Source organism: Pararge aegeria, chromosome 2, assembly GCF_905163445.1.
Source record: "Pararge aegeria chromosome 2, ilParAegt1.1, whole genome shotgun sequence".
Classification (NCBI taxonomy): domain Eukaryota; kingdom Metazoa; phylum Arthropoda; class Insecta; order Lepidoptera; family Nymphalidae; genus Pararge; species Pararge aegeria.
This window is the reverse complement of record NC_053181.1, coordinates 13,774,870-13,802,110: the sequence shown is the minus strand read 5'-3', so window position 1 is coordinate 13,802,110 and position 27,241 is coordinate 13,774,870. Positions and strand designations below refer to the sequence as shown.

Here is a 27,241-nt window from a genome sequence, read left to right as displayed (position 1 = left end):
CCCACGATTTGGAAAACTAGTTTTCTGGTTTCCTAGAGCAAAAACCAAAAACCAATGTGATCATGCTTAACGTCCCATAAAGCAATAAAAGTGACAAAATATCGTTTTAACTAAGAGCCACACATAAATATTACACGTTTTATTCAAAATTTTTAAACAATACTAGATTATAGGGAAGTACAGGAAAAAGTTGGCCCCTTTTATCTTAGATTTTTTCGGAGGCACTTAATACATAATTGATCGAAGGCTTATTGATATCCTCAGAGTACCTACATCTATATTATGTTATAAAACAAAGATATCTATGAAACTAGATAGATCTCAAACACTAAGCAGTGAGCATATTAGAAAGGCATAAAGGTAAACCAGTCATGCAAGCTGATGGAGGTGCGCGGCTGCACTGTCTTACGAAACGATCTTTTGTTTCTCCAAGTAAACAGGAAAAAGATTCCTTTACGTTGAACTATACTTAGAATCAATATTTGCTATATATATAATAACCAGGACGGGACGATCCAAAAATTTATGGAACGTTGGTGTTGGTTTAGTACCAACGGATTACGTATGAATTTTAAACTATTATTTTTAGTTTTTCAGGCCTCTTTGATTGTAAAAATCTATAGTCATTTGTTTTCTGTGCCGGGGATCAATTTTAGGTAAGTATTTATTTACTTAGCCATTATTCTGACATTATTAGGAGCCGCTCATGTCGTGTCAACCGGATCCTTTGGAAGCGTTCCATATTGAAAGTGAGAATCAGAGTTTTTTAAATTATCTAACACTTGAATTAAAGTTGGTTGTTTTAAAAGTATTGTAACCTATTTATTTTTTTTCTTTTTGGTGCAGTGTACGGTTTTTTTAAAGATATAGAAAACAGTGCACAGATGGTACCTTCTGTTTTTTGTTGGTATTGCAACAATCGCTTAAACATTACATAGGATTTTTTTAATGTATTAAAAAGAGTACCAATTATTATCAAATACATCCTAGAACCTGATTCCTCAGCTGTAGTTATTTTATTTATAGATATTTTTGTCCAACAAGCAGTGATAGCAAAAAGACATCGAAATGAATCTAGCGGTGAGGTCGCTTACAGTAATGATGGTGCGGGAGGCAGAGCAAGCAGGACAAAGCATTCGCCCGTTGGAGGGAACGAGACGTGAATAATAACTAGGGATGTTAGGTGATTTAATAAAAGTCAGTTGTAGTCAGAAGTTGAAATGTTTTATGAATAGTAAAGTAAGTAAAGTATACACGAAAGAAATCATTCAAGTGTAGCGTTTATGGACGTTATCATATTTGTCTTCTTCTGCTGATTGATTTTGTGACTTTTGTTACTTATCTATATGATTTCAATTACTACTATTTTATCTTTAAAAGCTGTTAGATGTATTACAACAAGAAGATAACTTTATTCACTACAAATAAACTTAATCACTAAATAATTGTGCGTAAAAGTAAGAACCTCTTCTATTTTACCAGCCTAGTTTTAAGAGACTGATGTCTGATTCAGGATACTGATTTTATGTTACTCTTTTTTGTTTGCTAACCAGAATTTATTTTTTATTTAATCCTAGTAGCTTTTTCGCCGCTGAGATATATACTTGTGTTGTTTGTGAGTGTAAACCGATAAGTGAGGAAGGTTTTAGGTTAAATCAAATTTTACCATGTAATCTAAAACCATTTTAACGAATTGGGGCCTCAAACGCAAGAAGACGAAATAAAGACGCAAATACTTCGTAGTCGGCCTTAAATCGCATACAAAACCTTGCAGGTACAACCCTAACACACTCGAGTGCAAAGTCCGAAACAGGACAGTAGCCTCGGCGCTGCAGCATACGTTGTGCTTACTCTATGTATCCATAATTTGCCCATCTCAGAAAGGCGGTCTTATAATCACTATTTATTTTTAAGAGTTGAATGACTCCAAATATGTCTATTCTAGCATAGTACCGGGCTAACCTGTTAGGAGGATGGCAGTTAAATTAAACCGATACCCGTCACCAGACTACGCGACATTGCACCAAAACGCTAAACCGCTATTGGCAGTGTGGTGTAAAATTAAAATCACAAAAGCATCATATAATTCACTAAAAATCTGCTTTGCTCATAATATTTGTTGCATCTCAGAACTATCTCAGAATAGCTATAGCACACGTCATTTGAGACTTCAGTATTGTGACTTATGGGGTTTTTCGAATCCGCGATCATTTCTTGGAGCCTTTTAAATTGTTAAATAAATTGATTGAGGAGAGTTCAATGGCATTTTACTGCCAAGTTTCTTTGTTGATAAAATTAAGAATGCTTGTATATTTGTTTACTTAAAAACAGCATTAAAAATCCTTTCACGATTTAAACCTTGCGTCGATGGTAGAACCATGGTGATCCAGTATTATATTTGGCAAAATAAAAGATAAAAAGAAGTAAAGACTTTGATAAAAAGCATAAACGAATTATTCGTCCATGCCACATGAATTTAAGTGCCTTTTAGTAACATTTCCGTGAGAAAATCACAACCTGTCACTTAAGAATTAATGTTGTTTTGTTGAATTAATTCAGAATAAAAGGTCAAGTGCAAACCCATTTCCCTAGATTTCTCACAAAGATTAAAAATTTGCTCATACCACTAAGATTCTACCGCAAATCAATAAGATTCTAAAGTGAATCAAGCTTATGATGTAAAATAGATACGTAACAGAAAGGGAAGTTATAATGGATGAAAGCTATATAACAATGACCCGTGCGACAATAGTCCAGTTCCTGGCAAGCTGCGAATCCGGTGCAGAAGCACCGAATAATTGGTGGAGGTAAACTTCCTGCGCAATTTGGACCAATGTGAATGGGCTCACTACACAACCTGCTTTAGGGCTGTCACTTATTTTTAATCATAACTTTCTTCTTACATTATCCTCAAACACAAAGCTTTTCCCATGGCACATCTCAAAATTCCAGGTACGCAAACCTCAATCTTCTCAGTGGCGAGATTTATTGAAAACTTAAGGGTAGGTATTGTACGAGTTATAACTTATATGTAGCCTACCCCTAGCCTAGGTTTTATAACTCGTACTGGATATTTTGCCCATTTTATACCATCTACCCTGTATGCATGCAAATGCTTGTCTTTAATCTTTATACATCATGTATATACATTTCTGTTTCTACTCTACATCTTGGTGGAAACAGCAGATGTATTTCAATGATTTTTTTTTGCTACCAAATAAAGTCCATTAATATTTCGTTTACTTAAATACCTGTTAGGTATAATTTTGAACAGATTAGACCAAATATAGTAATCGTGGCAAAAGAGTCGTAACATGTGGAAAAAGTGGTCCAAAATTGTAAATGTTTTTAAGTTAAATAATTACCTACGAAGAAACCAAATACCCTTATAAAAAAAAAAAATGTGTTTATTACTGTGAAGTGTTATTGAAAGTGTTTTGAAGAGTTTGATAATCTTCTGACAAGCAACCCTAAACCTGGCTAGTGGAAGCCATATGAATGAGCAGCGCGTAATGCACAATGAATTATTCGTGCCAGACTGGCTTCCGTTGGCGCCGGACACATGCACCGTATTCTGCCTTTTTCTGATTAACGTCTAATTATAGGACATAGCTCTCCACATGATTCCCAGTGACTCAACACACCTTTAATAACTGTACAATAATGATCCACTCTCGTTTTGGCTCCATCGTTGATAATTAGGAGAAAGATTCGATTCGATCTCTGCGTTGTCTTCGACTTTTACTACTGGGCATAGGTCAATGTAGGGAATTTCATTGATAATTATTTCGTTCCGCCAGCGTCTAGCATCTCCCTGAGAGTCACTTTATGTCGTCATTTAAGCAACTTAATTATCATATGAAAATTTCAGGCAACAGGTTAACTAAAGCTACGAGTTGCGAGCCAGGGTGCCCAAGACAGACTGGCCTAGGAATCCCACAACAAATTCTGTAGGGTATTCTTAACCACTACCATATTCAAATCTGGCGATGTAAAAGTATAAAACACCTGAGGGGTCATATATTAGGGAATTTATAATTTCTTCTTTGGCTATAGTCTTGTGTGCTGCCGTGCTAATGAAAAAGGCGTCTTTTCAAAATTTTGTTTAAGCACAGTTTCAGACTTGTACTGCATCTGTAAATGGAGTTCAAAATCTTTCTGGTTTTTTTCAGTCCTGCCGTCTCAAAGTTGAAACCCAGTTTTAGCATAATGTTAAAAGTCACCTTTTTCGTACGAAGGGCACAGAGATACCTGGAAACGATTGACGCCTGTTGCGTCAAAACCGATAAGTGTCTATGATAACTACGTGCTTACCTATATTATTTTCTAACATTTATTTTTTGTTCTCTAAGGTTTCACTTAATACCTACGCAGATATTTTGTTCCATTTTTATACGATTTAATGTACGGAGTTAAATAAGTGTCTTAAATATTTATTCCGTTTTCAAAATCGTATAGCCTAGCATTAGGTAGGTCGTTTACCATGCTATTTAATTTTACGACTAAGATTGGCATTTGAATAAATACTACTAATATTTTTATGGAGCCGTATATTAAGGAGCCGAACGACCTTAAAACCGGTCTCAATACGATTTAGTCACAATTTATCTTCGTTTTGGGAACCGTTCGGCGGTTTTGTGAATTCAATGATAACGCGTTGTCGACCCGGATGCTGATTGTTACCGGCTCTGAGTCGACAACATGAGGCAGGTCACGACACACCGTCATCCTTGTCCCACGACACCTATATACCTTTCATACCTAATTATTAAACATTTACTTATTTCACATAATAACTAAACAACCTTAACTGCTATAATTCATCGCTTTGAATGTAAGGGAGATTTTAATGCCTTAGCTATTAAGAATCTACCTTTCTTGTAAAATGTATTAGACATGATAGAAGATGCCAGATAGTAACATATTAAATCAATGAAAAATGCCGTCAAGCTTATGTTTCGAATAAAGAACCAGAGACCAAAGTAAAGGCAAGACAAATTAAAAACTCACATTTACGGTCTACCTGTCCACGTAATGAACAGTTTGGCAAGTTTTAATCGCCATTCGTTTAGTGGGTCGCCAGTTGCCACAGCTCGCAGAGCAAGAGAGCTCCGTAATTTCTTTAAGATAACGCGATCGTGTTATCTGGTTACTTTCTAAAGTTAGATGAAAAACATGTTGTTAACCTCTGATGGCGAGCGGCGGACCACCTAGCAAGGCCGACTAGTTCGCCGGCCCGCGCTGCCTTGTGGCCTGGCCTACTACACACATTGACATTTGTATTTATAGTATACAGATATTATACTGTTGAATAACAGTATCTCAAATATTGTTCTTTCGGAATTACTGTACTTATAACCTCCTTATGAAATCATGGGGTGGCTCTGCAGTCCGCGCAAGAATATATACTCTCAAGCATTTGCCAGAACTAGATAAAACAAAGAATGGAAATGTTTTTTTAAGAATCCAGATGCAGTAGACATCAATACGACATTGATTTACTATAGATTTAAATAGATGTGGATGGAAATGACTCTATCGTCGATAAGTTGACAGTACGCGTTAGCTAAGGCTTGATCTTTCTCGTCCTTTTATCACATTCAATGGGCGTCCATTGCTCGCTAATGAGATTTACCAAGGTGTTGACCTACTTGGGTCCAGCAATTCTCTAGAACATTTTTATCTGGTTTGTTCACGGTCTGCTAACACTTCGTTTTTGGTGCGGGTTCTCCAAAATATGTGCCCTGCCTATCGCCACCTCAATCGTGTTTGGTCTTAAGGGGTTCTGTAAATTACTTTAATACTATGTCATGGTCCTTTCGTTACAATAAATGGAAGTCCATTGCTCGATAATCTAATATAATAGGGAGACAATAATTGCAAGTAATAAGACTTAATACATTACTTCGGGGATTCCAGCATACCATGGCGTCAGTGGCGTGCACTTCATACATGCACAAAACCACTGCATACCATAAAATTGGATTTTTTTCCATTTTGTGCAATTTTCCTTCTGTATGCATACCCTGGTAAGAAACCCAGTGCACGCTACTGCATGGCGTCTTGCACTTGGGTCTAGCAGTTCTGTAGATTTTTTTTTATGTGGTCTGTCCACCATTGGACGTCTAGTGCGTGCGTGCTAGCAACTATGCTACTTTACTTATCTACGCCTTTACGGCTACTCAATCACGCATTCTACTTACGAGATTTACTTAACTTGACATTACGAAAATACTGTGTCATAAAAAGCAGATCAAACAAGATCAATTTCGATAGTAGATAGGCACTTCGTACCAATCTGGTGAATAAATGAACCAATTCTGGCCGTGACTCATTCATTCACATGAATACGCTTTACTAACCAACAAAATTTATTTACGCTAACAGCATTGAAGATCATGTATGAAAAGTGATATTCCACGAAATTGACCTTTAATTGGAATACTTTACTGCACAATATTAAAGATTTTTGTATCTTGCCCTATTTGTATTTTGTAGTCCAAAATTATGGATGATAGCATATTTTTGTGCAGTCAGTTTTATTTAAGAAGGTATGGACGGCCAAGTCCAGTAAATCTTATAAATTTGTTTAGCAGTTAAGCTATGCATAGGTAGCAATGGTTATGTTTTTAAATCCCACGGGTAGTTCCTGAGTGTTGGTACTGGAATAAAAATGATCTAGGAGGACGAAATTTTGTCTAGATGGCTTCAACTGTTGAACGGACCATGCTCCATAGTTGACAAAGAAACAAACAAACAAACTTTTTCATATTTAATTTATGAAGGTTTTATATTTTTTTAATGTTCGTGACGCTGCCACTGCTTCCACGAGATGGATCGTAGGTTTTTCACCGAGAGCAACATGGCGGAGACGGCGTTCTATATTTGAATCTCGGACGAGTCGGCGCTCGCGTACGTAAATAAACGCACACACAAGTAATCAGTAACACTATACAAACGAGATTAACGTGTAACAACACCATAATAATTATAACATAAACTGGACTCAATCAATGCATTTAACACCAAAAGTGGTCCAATAAGTGGGTTGGCAATCGGTTATGGTTATATTTTTTTTCAAATAGAATTACTATTATGTTTTGTACCTATACGAGTATTATTGTCTACTTTGCACGTACGTTTGAAGCTACCCACACAAACAGAAGTGGACGAAAACGCCCGAATGACGCATCGACTTCCGGCCGATGATTTTATTACGGGATCTACTGCTCCAGCCAAATTTAAACGTATTTTCATTAGAGAAACTTTTCCTCGCAATATGACATCTTAACAATACAATTTTTAATTTTAAATAGCACTCAGAAACACTATTGATACGTAGTTAAAATATAGCATGATGAGTATCAAACGTTTAGTACTTATCTACTTAATATGTTTTCGGTAAAATACATGCATGTATATTAAAGGCTAGCGATGATCACTAATCCTGAATTTATAAATTTAGAAAACCAAACGATTAAATACTGAAGTATTTAATAGTTGTTTCTAGTCTGTTAAGAAAGAATGATTCTGTGCAACGCACCGGTATTTATGCAAAATCACTATTTACAAATATAATATATGTCTACATTCTACACTAATATAAGATCAACTTTGGATGTAAAGTGTAATATCTCCGAAACTTCTTGTTCGATTTCTTGACTTTCTGGGTGGACGTAGAATCTATGTTAAAATAAAAGGGCCTTTACATGAGGCCATCTTGAAACGTAAGTCGATGAAATAACGGAATATTTTATTCAAAAAAAATGTTAATACACAAATTGATAAAATAAGATTTAAAATGCGTGTTAAACCGTGGGGCACAGCTAGTATGTTAAAAAAGGAAAATATCTACGCGTGAGTGGCGCCAGCGTGCTCTCGCGTCGCGACAAAGGACCGATTGATTTATTTATATCTAAAAACCATACAGACTACGGCTTTAAATAACTTTAACATACAAAAGGTTTATGCACTCCTTATAAGTATTATGCATAAATTTTATTAGAATATACAAACTGCTTCGTCTGTCTAGTAGTCAGTATGTTTGACTACGGATTGTAGCCTGAAGCCCTGGATTCGATTCCCTGTAGCTCTCTGTCACAGAGCTCGAGCAGTACCGCGAGGCAAGAAACTCAGCAGCTGCTCCTTTCAAACATCAAAAATATGCAATTTAACATTCGTATCATATCTTGTAAGGGATAAAATCGGAGCCTGATGCTTCTAAGAAAACTTGTCATTAATAATTTCATCAATTTAATAGCAACCGTGGTATTAAATAAATGTGTTTTAACACATTGTTTAATCCCATGCATTGTTAGGTCCTCCTCCCATCCATATTATAAAAGCATATAGGTATATTACTCAGTGCCAAAAATTAATTCTGTAGATGTCAATGCCTTTTTTTGAAGATTACAAGCTTATAAAAGTATATGTCGTGCCTCACCTCCTTGGGAAGGATTTTCAAAAAATCCTCACTTAGAGATTATTACGTTACCACGTTATTATACTCCTGTGCAAAATTGCAGGGTTCTAGAATTAGGTATTATTTAAGTCAGTTACAGTTTTGTCAAGTAAATTTCAGGCTTAAATGTCCCTTAAATCTGCTTTCTCTGTGCTTACTTACGTTATGTTAGAGACTCCTGTGTCTGCAAAATGTTAATCATCTAGACTTAAGGACTATCCTTTATTTGCTTGTCAGTTGTTTTATTAAGTAGATAAGACGATAAAGCCTTTCTCAAATTGCGACACCGGCATAAGCCACCACATTTTATAAAGCTAAATAACCGTTGTACAAACAGCGAAGTGTTGTCCTGATTAGTTCGTTTTCCGGGGTTCAAATTGATGTGTAGTAACCGCGCAATTTATCTGGTTACGTAATCGATCTCGAGAATAAATACCCTGCTTTGTTTCGAGGTTACGCGGTGGTCTGTTCATTGTGCTATCAGTTGTGTTGTGTATAGGTTTGGGAAGTCAAGTGTAGTGTAAAAGGGGGAAAATTGCGTATACTTAAGACGAATGAGGATGTGCGTCCGACGTGACGAGCATCCGCTTCCATTCAGAACCATCTTAGGAGCGATCAGTAGTAGGTCAGGTGTACACTCACTTTTTTTAATAAGCTACAGTTACTCTTTTTTATTGCAAAGGATTTCGTTCTTATTTGCGGGTATTTAGAATAGGATAGAAAAACTCTATTGCAACAAAACGAAAAGACACAATAAAATATAAAGAAAACTGAAGTAGTATTTAGTGCGAAGGTGCAAAGGCAGCGAAGGTACAAAAAGTGATCTTTTAAATGCAAACTGAAAGTGCGGACCCGAAAAAAAGGTGTAAAGTGAATGGGGGCAAGTAAACAAATGAAATAAACTCACATACTATATTTAGGTAATATATATGAGAATGTATTTGACTTGTCTTTTAATATAAGCTCAGGTCTGATCAATATTACCAATTATAACAATTGGATGGATCAAAAAATGGATAGCAAACTAATTTAATTTCCATACATATCGACCTTATAATACCTAATAATTTATGTCCCTCTTACGCGTCACTAAGCTGAAGTGGCAATGGGCGGGACACATAGCTCGGAAAACCGATAGACGTGAGGGTCTCAAGGTGCTGAAGACAGACTAGTTGGTTGACCCCCGACAAGGTCGACGGATCAAGCGAGGACATCAAGCGAGTCGCAGGAAGTCGCTGGACCCAAGCGGCACAAAACCTTTGTGTGTATAAATAACCTATGTCCAGCATTGGACGTCTGTGGTTGGCATGATGCTGATAATGATGCCCGTTCACTCGCCGAATTCATTATACGAGATAGGCACGAGGTAGGCTTTGTCGAACGCTTCAGCTTCAGCGGGCTAATGTGATGATAATATTATCAGATGTTAGAGATAATAGCTGTGTACCACCGGTTAAACATGCTCTCCGAAGTACGAAGGAAAAGTATTGAACGTACCTCGGGACCTATAAATTAGATTGCCCATCCCGTTACCGACTTGGGTAATTACTAGGCCACTAAACCAACATTAATCAATGCATACTATGTATTAGCATAATTAATTACATTCCTACTTGCAGATACGACATGCTTAACGGGTTGTTATTTGCAACAATGTAGGAACAACAGCAAACCGCGACAAAGGTTTATCTTTGACGATTTAAAAATGATTGGATAATTTGAAAAAGCTTTCACGATGAGAAAAAAATAGATAGATGGAAAAGCTTTAGTGCAACAAATACAATGAAATACATTATAAGGAAAAACAAAGATAGTACTATCTTGGGTGCATAGACCAATGCAACCTGAGTTTAAGAAGGTTAACACGTGAAAAATGGTGCGCAAAGTAAATAAAATAATAGATAAAATTGAAAACAGATAGTTCACCAACCGGCTCAACCTTTGAACTGTAAATAGGCAGGTCAGGTTAATCAGGTGACAGCCAATCGGCGCAGTTTGCAGCGACCCTGTTTTCTGAGTCCAAGGCCGTGGGTTCGATTCCCACTACTGGAAAATGTTTGTGTGATGAGCATGAATGTTTTTCAGTGTCTGGGTGTTTATATGTATATTCTAAGTATTTATGTATATTATTCATAAAAATATTCATCAGTCATCTTAGTACCCATAACACAGGCTACGCTTACTTTGGGGCTAGATGGCGATGTTTGTATTGTCGTAGTATATTTATTTATTTATTTATTTATTTATAATCTTCCAAGTGTTTCAAGTGTTACTATAGCAATTCTGGATGCCAAATAAAAATAAAGAAATAAATCAACAACACCGATATTGTTTTAAAGTAAGTTCGTCGTAAGGAAACTACGAATGACACGATGACATTGACCTTTTGACGCATAGAGTAGTATCGTATGAATTAATTAGGTGCCGTATTTATTGTAATATAAATAAAAAATGTTTCCTTAAACGTAATATATTGATGAGCCTACCTAAATCTGTTTGCTGGATATACTTGAGGTGCTGAGTGCTGATGAAGGTTGAAAGAGCTTAAAATAATAATGTAGTTCTTCACAACCCTGCTTCTTGAGTAGGTTTTCTACAAATGGAAAATGTGTGGTGAAATGCAAAGTCTTTATCTGTATAATATAAGTATTTATGTATACTATTCATCAGTTATGTTAGTACCAAAGTTCCGAACACAAGCTACGTTTACTTTTTGGGCTAGATGGCGATGTTTGTATTGTCTTGTCGTATTATATTTATTTCTAAAATTCAATTTGTGATGAAATGAAAAGATTGCTAATAAAAAAGTAGATATTGAAAACGTTGCATATGAAATATAAATATGAAATCGAATCCGGATCGCATCGAATGTTACCATCTTAAGTAACCTCTAATAGAGTGGTGATCATAAAATCTATATATTCACAAAACTCGTAAAAATAATAAGTCATATGCAGGAAGCTGACATTTCAGTTTTTAATTGAGCTTTACTTATAGCATTGCCTACATTTAACCACAGTGCAGGTAAACTCCCAGAATGGTGCATAACTGAGTATCGTTAAAAACTGAAATTGCAAAGAACTTCAAAATCTAAAAATATTATGCTAGAAACAAAAAAGTTGTGTTTCTCGTAGTCACAAGACGTCTGGTTAGGGAAACAAAATATACGCAAGTTAAGTGCTAAAGATTTAAAGGTGTTCTTTGTTCTAAAAGAACAGCTAGTATCGGTGCTATCGAGAGCTGTGAACACTATTGTGTAAGAGTGGAAGGCCTTCGCGAGAGAAAGACATTTTGTTTCTCAATACTCCTTGTCACCTAGTGATTGTTCACCACGTTATTTATATTCTAATTTCCCTACGCATATGTCATGCAATATTCATATTCATTTGTATACTGAGCCCTATTTCTGAAACTTTCTATGTGTTAATTTGACCTGCAGGACATGTAAACATACAAGATGAATGTTTCATGAAAGTACCTTATACAAAACTGAAATGGGATATATAATCTTCTCAGCACGGCTAGTAAGGGTAGGAGATGTTTTTCTCTCTCGGGAAATTACAAAATTATATCTTCTCCCACAGCTTTATCACACATAATTCAAAACATACTGAAAACGTATACATGTTTAAAATTGAAGCATCAAAACCACTCCACTTTAGTAGTGTTTCTCGAACAGGTAGTTATTCAATTTATTCCATTTAGCACTAGAAAGTAATTAGTTTACCTCCTATGTCCAACGTTTACCGTGAAATGGGGAAAATCGGAAAAGTTTGTGAGCTAGCAACATTCCGTGCGGTGAAGTGAGATGTGCACGGGTTCACTGTTTTTTGATACAGTTCTTTCACTGTTTTTCTATTTAAATAATATGTGTTATAATAAACGTAATAGTCCTATATTTTAGATTTGTTTTAAAGTACAATAATAACAATAAAGCTAATGCATATGTAAAAAGAATAAAAAAAATAGCTTTAAACCTTAATTTGATAGCCGTGTAGAACAAACTTCTTTCCAAACCAGTGGTAGAGTTACTACCAACAGATAGACATGACATAGCAAAATGAAGTCTTAATATTTCTACTTTAAATAAGCAATACATTATATATGTTAAGTATCAAAAACAAAACTAAAATAGGAATAAAGTTAACAGAACTTCAAAAAGTATTTCACATTTGGCGCTGACGTAGGCTTGATAGGAAATTGAACTAAGCGGGTGTCTTGTATCTATTTTATGAATGTAGTCTATGATTATTAGGAATATATATTGTGTAATGATCTCTGATCATTGGTTGAACTAAGCTAGAAATTTATACCGGTCTTTTATTTTAATCAAGTTAATAATACAGTAGATTTAATAAGAAATGTCGAAGAGACAAATATGAACAAATATCAACATAACTAAACTTGAAATCCTAGAGGAAGTAAACTAGACCACGTCCTTAGATATCAAGACTAGCTACAAGATAAAAGGAATAATAGAAAAAAAGTTTGGAAGGACTACAAAGATGAATGCCGGATGTACGGAGGCGAAGGAGTCTTGCTATGATAAGATAGGGTTGTCTTCATAACAGCGCAATTATAATATTAAAGATATTATTACCTATGAAGTTAACGCTTATCTCAGAACTCGGTTAATTAAGTAGTTCCCACGAGAAAAATTGCAATTTTAGCACGGACAAACCGCAAGGAAACGCGTTCAGGTAGACCACAGGCAAGGCCAATTGCTTTTAGTGGGCGTGTATCCGTATTTTTTTAAGCTTCTACAAATTATCCCTTTAATCCATTTCACCTAGTGGTATGCAGTCTAAGATAGTAGCGGGATAACCTTTCAGAAGCATAGCAGTTCTATTAATCCTATATATCCCTGCTTTGTCGTTACGCTAGTAATTAGCAGCAGACGAAACCCCCACCAGAAATTATTAATACCCAATTGCACTAACTGGAGATCGAACTCGGGACCTCACAGTTATATGAACAAAGCGCTCACCAATGCGCCATGGAGGTTGCTACTTTTGTGTTCTAAATTCACTTCGATAGATCCATACCAGCTTACTCATTAATGACTTCTTTGGAATGAACTCATCAGGAATCAGGATAACTGAACCAGGCCGCTATTATCGTAATTTTAGAAATTTCCTTTACTTGCTTATTTTATCTGAACACTTGAGTTATTAGTACGTTCCACAATGTAATACGAAATACGAAATATTTTTGCCTCGTCCAGGATTCAAATTCAGGAGGTTTTTGCCGGGTCACTGAACATTTTAGTCATTGCAAACATCAAAAGCCTTCAACTCTCATTGGGGCGGCGTGGAGGGTCTAATAGAGACATTATTAGGCTGAAAATAATTTTAAAATGTTTGTAATCATATTATAGCCTTATAAGTTCTTCTTAGAGTAAAGGCTCTTCGCGGGGTCAGAATAATGTGATTGTGTACAAACATTTTGCTCGGGTAAAGCTTGTATAACCGTGTGGCTGGTGTTATGCAAGTCGGCGGCGCTGGCAGGCTCCGCAGACCGCTGTAATTACACACGCCAACGCCCCCCGCACCTCCCGCGCCGCACCGTCCGCGCCTCACGTGTCTTCATCACGTATTTACAGCTTACTGTTTTATTTCGTTACTATTTAAGCACCTTTCCTTAAATAAAATTGATTGATGTCTACCGAAATGAAGCATTCCACCGGCACGGTGAAGCATTAAATTTTTTTTTGTTATAGACAGCAGTTGTGCTTTTTTCAAACCCCGAAGCAAACATTTATGGTATAGTTTGATCGCTATATGTCTATGTTTCTGTGTCTTCCTAGAGCTCAACTGTTGAACCAAAACGATTGCTCTTTATGTTTGTTCGTTATGCCGCACTTTAGCGTTCAGCTGTTTGATGACTATCAGCTATTTTCTCAGTGAGTTAGGCATTTCAGGCATATAATAGATATATACTATGTATATTACTTTGATACATGGTCAATAGTAATCGATTTTAATGATCATATTGACACTGCAGTAACAGTAACCTTGACTTAAACTTGGAAACCAGGACAGTGTTCAGTCAGCATATTTTATTGTTGACTTTATTTTGATAGATGATTCTTCTTGGGCGTCTTTCCCCAATCACTTTAGATAAACCGGCTATCGGCGCTCTACAATCTTCATCGATAAATATTTTAGGAGTTTAAAGGTTTCTTTTCGTTCTATGTTTCTGAGACCGTGTTTTGTTTAACGTTAAGTCAATAATATTATAGCTGCTATAAAAACCTCATTTGTCTTAATGCAAAGCTTGTTTGTTATGAGTTTCGAGAAAAAAAAATTGTCTCGCGAACAGATTATAAATAAAATATATATTTTTTATTTATAATCTGTTTACTCCGTGTGGTATGTAGGTATGATCATTTACATGGTTCCGAAAGCGTAAATTAGTTGATTTTGCTTTAGGAAGGCCCAATTTGACCTTTACCTCCTACAAACTAACTTCGGAAAGCCGGTTAAGCCGTCGCGTCGTCAGTCTTGGTAATCTCTAGCACCTAATAATTATCATTATCTAATGTCGAGTTGAGTATGTAATCTTAATGTCGAGTTGAGTATGTAATCTAAATTCTGGGATACATACGAGATACATAGCCTTGTGACCCTTCAGTGAGGCATTTAATGTTATAAATTGTACTGCCTCTTTGGTCTAGTGATTTGAAACCACGAGGACTTGGGCTAATCTATAGTATTGGGTTTTCTATCAAGAAGTTCATAGTACCAGCCCGGAGTCTGGAAATTGGCAATGCCCGTGCACCACCGTGCCTCGAAGAGCACGTATAACGGCCTGATCTCTTTCCGGTCGTGTTGGAGCAGCCTGTGTTTGCCGACACACTTGCGAATCTAAAAATCTCCCCTGACCTTCGTGGCCGAATTTCGGTTAGGAAAACTTTTTGTTTTTTATTGTTTATAGAAATTGTCCATTGTGGAGCACGACTGCCAGCGCTCTTTTTACGGGAAGCGACCTATATAAATACAGTTTGCTAACATGACATCTACAATTACAGCTGATACCGCGGCCAAGTTCATTAACGCCCCGAGCAAATCGATTCATCGTGGTCATGCCCTCGTCGCTTTTCATTGCTAAATCGTTTCCTTATCTCCGTTTTTTGTTATGGCAACAAAATTACTTTATTTTCACCGCATTTCTTCGACTTCCTTCGTGTTATTATAAAATAATTTCTCATTTCTAAGGTTTTGAATTTTTATTTAAATCATGCTTTTGTCGTATAATAGTATATATTGGTGAGTACAGGTTTTGAGGTTAATTTGTCTCTGACTAGCTCTTGTCTTCCTTCTGTGGTTAAATCCATTTTGGTACTTTTAGGGTTCATCAGTCAAACGCTGTTTTTAAAAAACTTGGACATGAAAATGCCTTGTTAGTCTAGTTAGTCTAGTCTAGTGGTCAGTATGTCCCACACTAACTTCATAATAGTGTTTAAAGCCCACCAACGCGCAGCAGCAGCGTGGTGGGTCTATGCTCTGAAACTCTCTCCTTAGAGAGGAGGCATTTGCCCAGCTGTGAGACGTTAATAGGCTGAGTGTGCGTGAACATGAAAAGTGAGAGTTAGTGAGTTAGTACTTTAAAACAAATTTCGAGGTTTGAAAAGTAAGAATATGTAAGTTTGTTTTACAACTTAAACTATCTGTAAATTGCCTACTTTAGCTGAAAGAAAGTAAAGCCATTCATCAAGTCGAAATGACTGTTTATTCACTAGGTCGCCTTGCGCTCATACTGCGTCCGGTTTACCTGCCAATTGGTCACATCGACCGCTAAGTAGGGAGGCTCGAGTCGGCTCGGCTCACATCACTGTTACCAACGAATGCCTTACCTACATCAAAAAAGAGTAATATCAGTTTGTTTCGTTCATTTGGATTAGTTACAGTCTTATGCTACTTTTCATGACAGATTCTTGAAAGCAATGAAGGCCCCGACAGTTAGCTCACTACACCCGGCAATTTAGTAATTTGTCATTACTGATTTTTCTCTGGTCTGGTCTTTTGGGAGGTTCGGCCGTAGCTAGTAACCACCCTACAGAATAAGACGCTAAGAATATTGGTTGACTCCTCACTCTCAGGCATGCAGGTTTTTCACGATGTATTCCTTCACCGTTCAAGCAAGTGATATTTTAATTGGTTAAAAACAACTTAGAAAAGTTAGAGGTGCGTGCTGGGATTCGAATTCGGCCAACCGAAAGTAAAGTCTTTTACACTACACTTAAAATAAGTTACATTAACACACATACATGATTTGAAGGTGATTTTTTCGCAATAGCGTCGGAAGTTCTAAACCACATAGACTATCAGATCAGATCAATTATAATTCATTCAAGTATTAAAGATATTATTGACGGTTTTAAACATGAAAATAACAGTTATGTTGACACTGGTAGAAAATTATGAACCGACCCTAGCTGCAAGGCTAGACTAGTTCATTAATTATCAACATTAGAATTTCGAACTTTAGAACTTCGGTGAGCGTGCTCAGGAACTTCACAATCTTGTTCCTCCTTCGCCGTTCTACCACAGAACAGCGAGACACCGTGAGCATCCTTATGTGGTTGATATGCCATCAACACGCGCGAAACGTTTTTTATCCACGTTTCTGATACGCACCGCTAAGATGTGGAACGCCCTCCCGGCAACTGTGTTTCCTGCCACGTATAATTTGGGTACCTTCAAGGCTGAATGAATAGGCTTCTTCTAGGCAAGCGTGCTCCAACCTAGACCTCATCATTGCTTTCTAACGGGCATGATTGTAGTCAAGCGCTGGCCTATCGTTAAAAAAATATATATGTATACAGGTTAACTTGCCGCTATGTTCCAAACTCTAAAATATTGAATAGTTATAATAAGCTTTATATAAAGCTTTTTTATCAGTGGCATATAAAACCAGCTGTTATAACCATAATTTACACCGCGTTTTTTGGTATGTATAAGCTTTAAGAATCCTCAAATTCTTTGGACACATAACTAGGAATAAGCACTCCATGGAACGACTTGTTGTCCAGGGGAAAGTGGAAGGCAAACGGTCACGTGGTCGATCACCCACGCGTTGGACCGACATAATTAAAGCTACAACACAAACCTCCATAGTCCAATGTTCCAGAAACGCTGAAGATCGTGATAAGTGGAGGCGCATCGCGGGAGCTGCTGTAGGCAAAGGAAAAGAACCATCGTCAACCACGACTACTCTGTCAAGAGTGAACGACTAAGGAGGATAAGCTTTAAAAGATAGAGTTTAATTTATAAATTTAACTTAACAGGCAGTTTAAGGCATTAATTCTACCTCTGCCCCCAACAATCCAATGCTATATTTAAACGTGCGGAGCTACGCTTGCAGGCGACCTTCCTATCATCGCGAGACAAACCAGTATTTGAACAACTGTAAATATTTGTGCACAAAAGTAAAAGTCCAGTTCGACAATTTAGTTCATTTATTATCAGTAATGTAATGAGATTTAACCATAGTTAGTCTGTTTCATAAGACTTAGTCCTTTTTTGCCAATCTTAAATAGGTTAAAACCAAATGGCATATCTTAGTGCATATCTAATAGGTATCTTTACATTATATAGAGCTATAATTAATTATCTATTACAATTTTCCATAAAATACGTTATGCGTTTTAAGGTAGGGTATATAGCTTTAAGGTAGATATGTGAGGTACCCAGTTGATTGAATCTTATTTATTTCAACTAAATCACTAGTTTGTGTAGCTGAATTATAAATACTACCTAAGTATTTAAAGTATGTAGAATTACCGAATTTCGCCAGTCTGTAATGTGGTTTGACTTGTTCGATTTCTTTAATGCGGATATTTTATAAAACTTGCTTATTTATTTGGTGAAAGCTTCAAAATTAATCATTTTCATCTCTGCGGTATGGCATCATTTCCTTACGACTTCGCAAGTTGGTGATTTGTGCTGCCTACTTACTTTTCATTTGGGATGACTTTCCGTTAATGGCATTGTCATAATTTATTGTATGCTTTGTATGATAATAAGTATTACTTACCAGGGCTGACTGATATTGTATAACATCCAATCAACTGTGTGAAATGGTTTTCATCCACGGACCTGATACGAACAGCTAAGGTGTGAACAGCCATTTTCCTGTCGCGTATAACGTCATTAGCCTCAAGGCAAAGCACGCCTCAACTTAGTCCCGATGATTGCTTTCCATATAATGCGTAAATAGGTTACGCCTTATCTAACGAGATTCCTAGGCGTAATAGTTATGAATTAAGAGTTGGTGAATTGTTTTATATCAATAATCATCGCCTTAAGGCGATGCCTTGGTGTAGTAAAAACTGGCATAAATAAGCCAGCGCAAACCTATATCGAAATAAAAAAATTAACAGACTTTTACCTGCAAGTTTTCCCAATAATAATTATTGCATAGCCTTCATTGACGTACCAAAATGCATTTAACATCTTAAACTAGTATGAAGGGAATAAAAGGTATAGGTATTTTTAAGTTTTTAGAGTACATTATTTAAAATAGAGGTAAAATTACACCATATTATTCGGTACTTAATTGATGAAAATTTAAGGATTGACAGCGATGATTTTAAAAAATTTCATAATCTTAAACGTTACTATAATAAATAGTTATGCAATGTAAACCAGCAAGTGTGACCAACGTAGTAATGTGATTTAATTAAAAATACCTACTTACTCGTAGCATTCTCTTTTTTTACCTTCATCTAGAGGGGTGTGGGAGGCTACGGCAAAGGTAAAACTCGTTAGTTTTTGCGTACTTTTCTAAGGTCCTGTAAGATTACTCCCGTATTAAAAAAAAAAATGGTTTGCATATGCTGTGCAATGTACATGTTACGCCAATATCCCTACTATTACCCTACTAATATTATAAATGTCAATGTAAGTTTGTTTCTTACGCTTTTACGCAAAAACTACTCAACCGATCCTCATGAAACTTCACATATTCTTGGAAGTGCTAGAAGTAGTATAGAATACTTTTTATCCCGACATTTAAGCTCGTTCCTTTGGGAGAAGGGAAGAGTGATTTAAATAATTATTTTTGCACTATATAGGTTATAATATTTGTTTAATTTTGCCCAAACTGTGGTTGGAGATAGAGGAAAGAACTCCTCAGCGGATAGCAACAAACCCCTCATTTAAGGCTTAGCGATACTGAATACTTTAATTTTTTTTAGATCTACAACTAAATTTAATGCCATATCAAAAAAAACAAAATCAATCGCAGACAAAGTCGCGGGCAACAGCTAGTAATAAATAAAATATAGGTTTCAATTATTTAAGTTACCCACCTGCTTAAATCTTACCTTTATTTAGGAAACTACTTTGTAGATAATTTATTGCCGTAAGATATACCATTCATCTTGAGAAAATCGGAGTGATACTATTGAGGTTAAAAAACTCTTCATTTTATGAGAGTCGGAGAGTAAAGGCGGAGGTCTTAAATCCCAGTGCTTTTTTAAAGTAGGCACTTAGATACGAGAAGCCAGCATAAAAGTATATTATTGTATTTAATAATGTTAATGAAATGTTAGTCTGACCACTATATTTTGATTTCAGTCACATAACAAAGACGACGACATGGGAGGATCCTCGCAAGACCCTCGCAGCCCAAACGATGGCAGGGGGTGTGCAGCATCAAAGCGCTGAAGCGTTACTCACACAGACTGTCCCCACCTCGCCACAGATAGCTGCTGCTACCCCAGGTAATAAGAAATAAAATATATCTTCATAAAGCAAAGGGTACCATAAAGCAAAGGGTAGTCTATTTTTTCTTACCTGTCTTATAATGTAAACAATGTTTTAATTATTTTTTAGTATAAATTGTTAAAGAAAACAAAAAAAACACAATCTCTTTTTATTCTTTATTTTATTTTTATCGCACTTGTTGTTTTAATATTTTTAAAACATGCCCACTTTACACTGAAAGTAATGAAAATATTGTTTACACTGTAAGACAAGTTAGAAATAATTGTAGGCTTTCACTAATACGTAAGCTTTCATTAAAGGTTGATTTTCGTGGGAATGAAAGACTCAATTATGAAATCACGCGACTGAGGTATTCACAGGAGCCATACAATTTCATAGTTCTACATCACATGGGTCGCTACTAGGTAAAGTTTTCCCGGTAACCAGTATATCCCGGGATGAGCCCTAGGGCTGATGTACAAGGGCACTGGTGCGTTAGGAGATCCTGGGGCCTCCCAAAACTTACTGAGGGATGCTAGCATGAATCCCACGTAATCTGTCTCACGCACAGGCTGTAGGATATAGAATTGTGACATCGCATCAGCTGCACGTGTTTCCGAGGGGTATTTGGAAGCTGCGCTGTAGGTATTTAAAGGTGGCTAAAAAATTTCGTGCTATACAATTTATTTATTTCTTATAAACAATATGAGGAAATAAAGTGACGCAGTGGCCGGCTGTTGTATTGCATGTCCATGTAAGTGTATTTGTAACAAACCCTGACATTAGGTATCTACAGTATCTAAGTTCGGAATTTCCCGAGGAAAACTAACATTAACTATTATGTCGCATGAAGTTAACACTGTGTCATTAACTCATTAACTATACACATGAAATTCCCGTTTTCGTATTTATGGGAATGCAACTGATACTTAACTGATACTCTCAGTATTTTAATTGGTATATTCTCCTCTACATCTTCAATTAGCTAAACAAAACAAGCGGGCTTTTCAAGATTGTTCATATGTTGGTTTATCCTGTTTAAGGGGCAGTAAGTAGTGCAAAAACTTATATATTCATTTATTACGATTATTTTTATCTGAAATTATGATATTTTAGCTCAAATTGCCTATTTTAGCCAACAACAGTTAGCATAACTATTGTCACAGGCTCATTTAATTCTACGACGAATGTTGTTTTTCTTCTACTTTAGCTTTTTAGCTTTTAGATGTTATCTTATGCATTGTCGTAGAATGACAGTGACATCGTGAAGTACGTAATTTCTGTTTGGTTTGCTGATCCTGTTCCACTATGCATTTGGCGCGAGTGTCATACATTCAGCGAATAAAAATAATTGTGGTTTTGAGAATAACCACTTACTTTTGACTCTTTGTATTTATAATTTGAATTCTCTTCAATATCCGACGATCAGTCAATTCTGTGCGATCTTTTGTTAATATATTTTTTTTGCAATACCACGCGCAATACGACTTCGTTATATACTCTATGCACGTTTGAGTCCTAAAACTGAGCATATTTATAAGATATTGTCGTTTTAACAAAAACAGTTGAAAAATTACAGCATTACATTACATTGTTAGTCATTTACATTTTATTAAGCCACCTACATCCTCGTAAAAGGCGTAACATTTGTTTATAACGCTTTAGAAGCGAACATATTACCCGATTTTGTTTTCACGTGATCTAATTGGCTTCGAGGCGACGTTTAAAATTATCATGGAACTAAAATAAAAATAAGTAAATAACCCGAATTCTAAAACTGATTTTATGACGGGAATTAACGCGTTGTTTCCGTCGGTCGATGCGCGACGAGCGTTGAAAGGTGTTCGGAAAATACATTGGAGTGTCGGCGCCGGCGGCCTGCGAGTGGCGCCGCAGTTGCTTGACGCTTGCGACACATTTCTTGTAATATGGTCTACAAGGGGCCGCTTTTCTTCCTTGCCGCCAGCGCGCTAGCTTCATAACAAATATACGTAGGGTTGCCAGAACTATTTTTCTCAGTAAACAATACGGGACGTTTTAATAGATTTAACAACTACAATACAGTATGCATTATACTCAGCTTATTAATTTTTCCCTCATGAGCACTAGCTTTTCTCATAAAAGAGAGATTTAAAACCGGATTGGATTGTCACTTAATAAAGTTAGTGACGAAAATCGACGTGTTAGTAAGTTTCAATGGTGAGCCGAAGCCAATTTTGTATTTGCTGGCGAGTACTGAATATTTTTTGACCCAATAATTACCATAAAGTTTTGGGGCCGGCTTGATAATCCAAGCCGTTCGTGATCTCTGTTATAAAATGCTGACTCCTTTTTTTTTTCGTGGGGTAATCCTCATGGATACCAACGCACCACGGGGTGACACGGTGATTTTGTCGGACTCGTACCGGCTAAAACCACTCGGTGTTACAACTAGTCGCCGGGCGGCAGGCGCCCGTGCGATTCTGCTACGTTCCGCCGCGTTCTCAACCGTTCCGCCGCGCCGTCTCCTTCTGCGATATCACTTGCTCGCAGAAGGAGACAATGGCCTCCCAAGATTTGTCACTCCCTGCCATAGCCTTCACCACCTTTAAAATGCCCCTCCTAAACCAACGCGGCAGTTTAAACATACAAATTACTTCTGTATTCAAACGTAGCGCCATCAAAGTATTAAATAAAATGCACTAAATTTATGTTAATCATAAATGTAAATCTTGATAAATTATCAAAATTAGGTATATATGTATTTTTCGGATAGTAGGCTAACTTTATTATTAGTTTACTTATTCACCGATTTTTTTAAAAGGGCATGCACTAATTATGGACGCGATTAAGGGAACGAATGGCAACCTTAAATATATGCTAACGCATTTATATTTTCGGATTGCGTTATTGCACTCCATGTTGTTCTTATTCTAGTCGAACAAGCTAGGTAGGGCTGATAGCAGAATTCGTCTCTGAAGTGATTGTCTATGCCTGGGTGTTTATCTCCGATTTGTCATGGCTTCAATATACAAACAACACAGAACACACACTTTTAGCACGTAAGTTCAATTTATGACCTTGTTAAGAGGCGGACGTGCGAGAAGTCCCGTTTTACATGATAGAGAAGACAATGAAATTAATTTTTTTTTGCTTCTCTTAAAATCTAAAAGAAACTAAATTTACACGTTTCAAATAATAGTTTTCTTTTTCCCCTGTCGAAAAATATAACAATTTTTTTAAACCTGTTTATACCAACACAATTAGTTCCGTATATATACCCATTGTATGCATATTATGTTTTACCGATATAAAATTAGTTAACAAAGTATTCAACGATCGCAATGCTCTGGTTATCTTACTGTATTCCACTAGTAAATAAATAAATATACGACAATACACACATTGCCATCTAGTCCCAAAATAAGCGCGTAATTTTTGTGTTAGGGGTACTAAGATGAGTGATGAATTTATTGTAAGAATAATATTCATAAATACTAATCATATACAGATAAGCACCCAGACACTGAAAAACATTCACGTTCATCACATAAAATTTTCCAGTCGTGGGAATCGGAACCACAGCCTTGATCGCAGAAAGCAGGATCGCTGCGCACTGTGCTAATCGGCCGTCCGAAAATATACAATTTGTATATATTTATAACAATTTCGGTAATCGTTAAGTGATAGAGATTGTGTGATTAAGAACCTACAGGTCCTAGTGCATTATTGTCCAGGCAATAAGGGCTTTTAAATAATGCATTTAAATAAATAAATAATCCAAACCTGATTTGGCTTCTGGCATTTATTAGAAAACACTAACACTCAAAAGAAAAATTATGATTGTTAAAAAACTTGGGAAACTAATAAAGAGTTTTCATTACTCAGATCAATACATTATTTATAGTAACCTGTAAAGGGTGTTTATAGTGCCTATGTAAAGGGTTTCTTTTGAATTTGAGAGCATCATCAAGACTCAGTGGTACGACGAGCAATAAAGACTCCTTGTGCCATTGATGGAACGAGTTGGTGGCACGGCGAGGAGGAATCGTAATATTCTTTATGCGAATGTTTTCTAAATATTTCCTTGCATCTTTGTGAAAATTACATTATTACCCTTACCATGTTTATTCGAGTTGTTAAGTCATACAAGGCCAAATATCTACATCGAACTCGTGAAATAGTCACGCGTTGGCATTGATTTATGCGTGGTCTGGCGATAGGTTCCTTCAGTACGTGCTGTAGTCACGTTCGAAGACAGCGCACGGTGTGATCACTGATCACCTCAAAGCAAACAGCCTGACAGAGACACCTAACAGAGCTTGAGATGCTCTTATCTATGTTTTATTACAGCCGCAAACAATCCCACAATGTAGAATATTTAGATCACCTGACTGTACGAATAATGTTTTTACAGCGCATTCCTGATTATAATCTGATGTCGCGATAATATATTACCTTTCAAACATAAAATAGTTTTCTTATGATACATTGCATTTCTATGTTATGAGCGTGTTTTGTACTTACCAGTAGGTGTCCTCTTACACGTACCTAATCATTTCTGTCGCATCAGCTTTGATACCCGACTTCGGAAGGGGTAATAATATTGTTTTACCATCTTTTTTTGCGTATATTTGCTTAGTCTCCCTACTTTTTTATTTTGGTTTCACGTTGGTGACTCCAAATGAAATAATCTATTACTAATTAAAAAAAAATCGGTAAGAAGCATCAATATAGGCCGTGTCAGCAAATAATTGAGCGTAGAAGCTGGTTTTCCAGTCTCAGTCTAACTCTAGCGAAAAATACCAAAATGAAGAGTATAAATACCAGGTACATACCTATTAATTTCCCTATTTCATGATGGAATATTGCGCCTTATAGTCGCGATATCGCGCTATTATTGCAAATTACGTATTGTTTAATTATATGGCTTTTGCATTACGTGACTCGAAGGAAATACGCTTCGCCGTTATTCTCATTTTATAATAATTTCACTTTAATTATGATAGTAGGCTGTATTACTACGAGCATTTATTCGTCCCCATAATGAACTACCTGACAGAAAACTGTTTTGGATTAGGTTCATAAATAAAATAACCAACATTTTAAACTTTACGAACCTACTGGCTACGACTTTAATTATTCCTACTGGCCTGTTTGGTCACATAGATGTTTGAGAAAATCAGAGGCTAAAGCTGAAAATCATCAATAACTCGGATCCTTAGGTGAACCAATGAAAAGATATTAGACTAGAAAGTTTTACAGTGAATATTTTTTTTTTTAATAAGTATTATAAATTTGCCAATCAATTTTCTAATAGGAACTTAGGTAAGTACTTACTTAGACAGCTCAAAATAATCCTTGGTAAATCGGTATCTATGTCCCTATGCAATAAGATGGTTAAAATATATTTCTTTCATGTATTTTTACGATCTTATTACGCTTGTTTTTTAAAGTACCACACTTTCCGATTTTATCCATTTATGTCAAAAGCCAGGAATTGATACCAAATGTCTTTAATCAGTATTTTCTGCTGCATCAAGCTAGCAAACTACATGATCCACCAATTCAAAGTATCTAAGCTCAGCGAGCTGGTACAGAGCTAAATAATTATCAAATTAGGTTCGCTGACGAGGACTAGGCTAAAAGACTATGGGCGTCCTTAGAAGGCTCAGAGTCACTCGGCGGGCGATGGAGAGAGTTATGTTTGGAGTGTCTCAACGTGTTCAAATTAGAAATGAGGAGATCCGTAGAAGAACAGAGTTACTGACATAGCTCAACAAATCGTGGGGCTGTAGTGTCAATGGGCATAGCTCGGAGGACCGATGGATGTTGGGGTCCCAAGGTGCTGGAGTGGCGACCCCGCACTGGAATCGCTGGATACAAGTGGCATGGAACCGTAGCGAGTTCTTGACGACATCTCACAGTGGCGTGGTTTAAGTGTGTGGTCCTGGGTTCGTATCCTGGCAGGGTCAATTTAGGAATTTATAATTTCTGAATCTGGTCTGGCGGGAGGCTTCGGCCGTGGCTAGTTAACATCCTACTGATAAAGACGTGCCGCTAAGCGATTTAGCGTTCGATGTCGCGTAGAAACCGATTAGGGGTATGGGTGTATTTGATAATTTAATATAACTTCTTTACCCCTTGACATGTTAACCCGATACCTTTTTAGACTGCATCATCATTCAGCAGATGAGATTGCAGTTAAGGCCTAACTTGTAGTTCAATAAAAAAAAAGGTGGAAATCAGCAGTGGACGTCCTGCGGTCGAGATGATGAAAAAGGGATACGCAAGAGGCCACTACTCAAAAAAACAATCACTACCACCCATCTCGCATTCTTAGGCTCAGTTTAACGTCAACTATATATTAGTTTAATCTCTGAGAACAGGTGATTATAATATGAATTAAAAGCGATAATATATTATGTATATAGCTGTATTATATAACAACTGTTGTGTATGAATGGCCGTTTGATTTGTTACGTGTCATACCTACCTACCTGTAGAAACGCGAGATGCGCGTGAGCGTCAGACGTGAGCGCTGTGTTGGCGTTGCATCCGTTGCCCGCTGATTCATTTTATTCCTCGTACGTACAGACCGTCCAAACAAGTGTACGCGACCGCCTTAAGCCCTTTTCACACACGCACGGCCCAGGTACTGTCGCGGTACTGTATAACGAAAGATTAAGGCTTCACTGTGGCGGGAACGAGCCGGGTGCCGTGCGAGATACGGACGAGACACGGATTCTAAACATGTTATGCTACAACGGTTTTTAACGAAGCTCGGCCGTACCTGCCCTACAATAAAACTTGGTTCTTTAAAAATGTTTGTGATATTAGGTATGTGCGTATGACAGCTCCCTCATGGAAAAGCGACCGTTCTGTGACCTTCTGCCTTTATCCTCTATAATTCTGGTGTTGAAGTGCCAACCATCTTAACAGTTAGGTCTTATGTATTGACTTGTGGCGACTCAAACACGTGAATACCAGTGCAAGAGAATGCAAATTGACCTTTATAATCTCAGGGGCCTAAATTATATATAATCTTCCGTTTCCATTTTAGATAGATCAAATATATTACCTCATGTTC

The 27,241-nt window shown here is 36.7% G+C and overlaps 1 protein-coding gene across 6 annotated transcripts in view; it reads left to right on the top strand.

Annotated features, from left to right (window-relative positions):
* Nucleotides 1-27,241, top strand: part of LOC120635170 (transcriptional coactivator yorkie) — a 55,717-nt gene that overhangs the window by 17,864 nt on the left and 10,612 nt on the right. For all 6 annotated transcript variants that reach the window (XM_039906134.1, XM_039906127.1, XM_039906112.1 and 3 more), the window contains exon 2: nucleotides 20,044-20,189. In XM_039906134.1, the coding sequence (XP_039762068.1) occupies nucleotides 20,044-20,189 (146 nt within the window). The remainder of the gene's footprint in view (nucleotides 1-20,043; nucleotides 20,190-27,241) is intronic.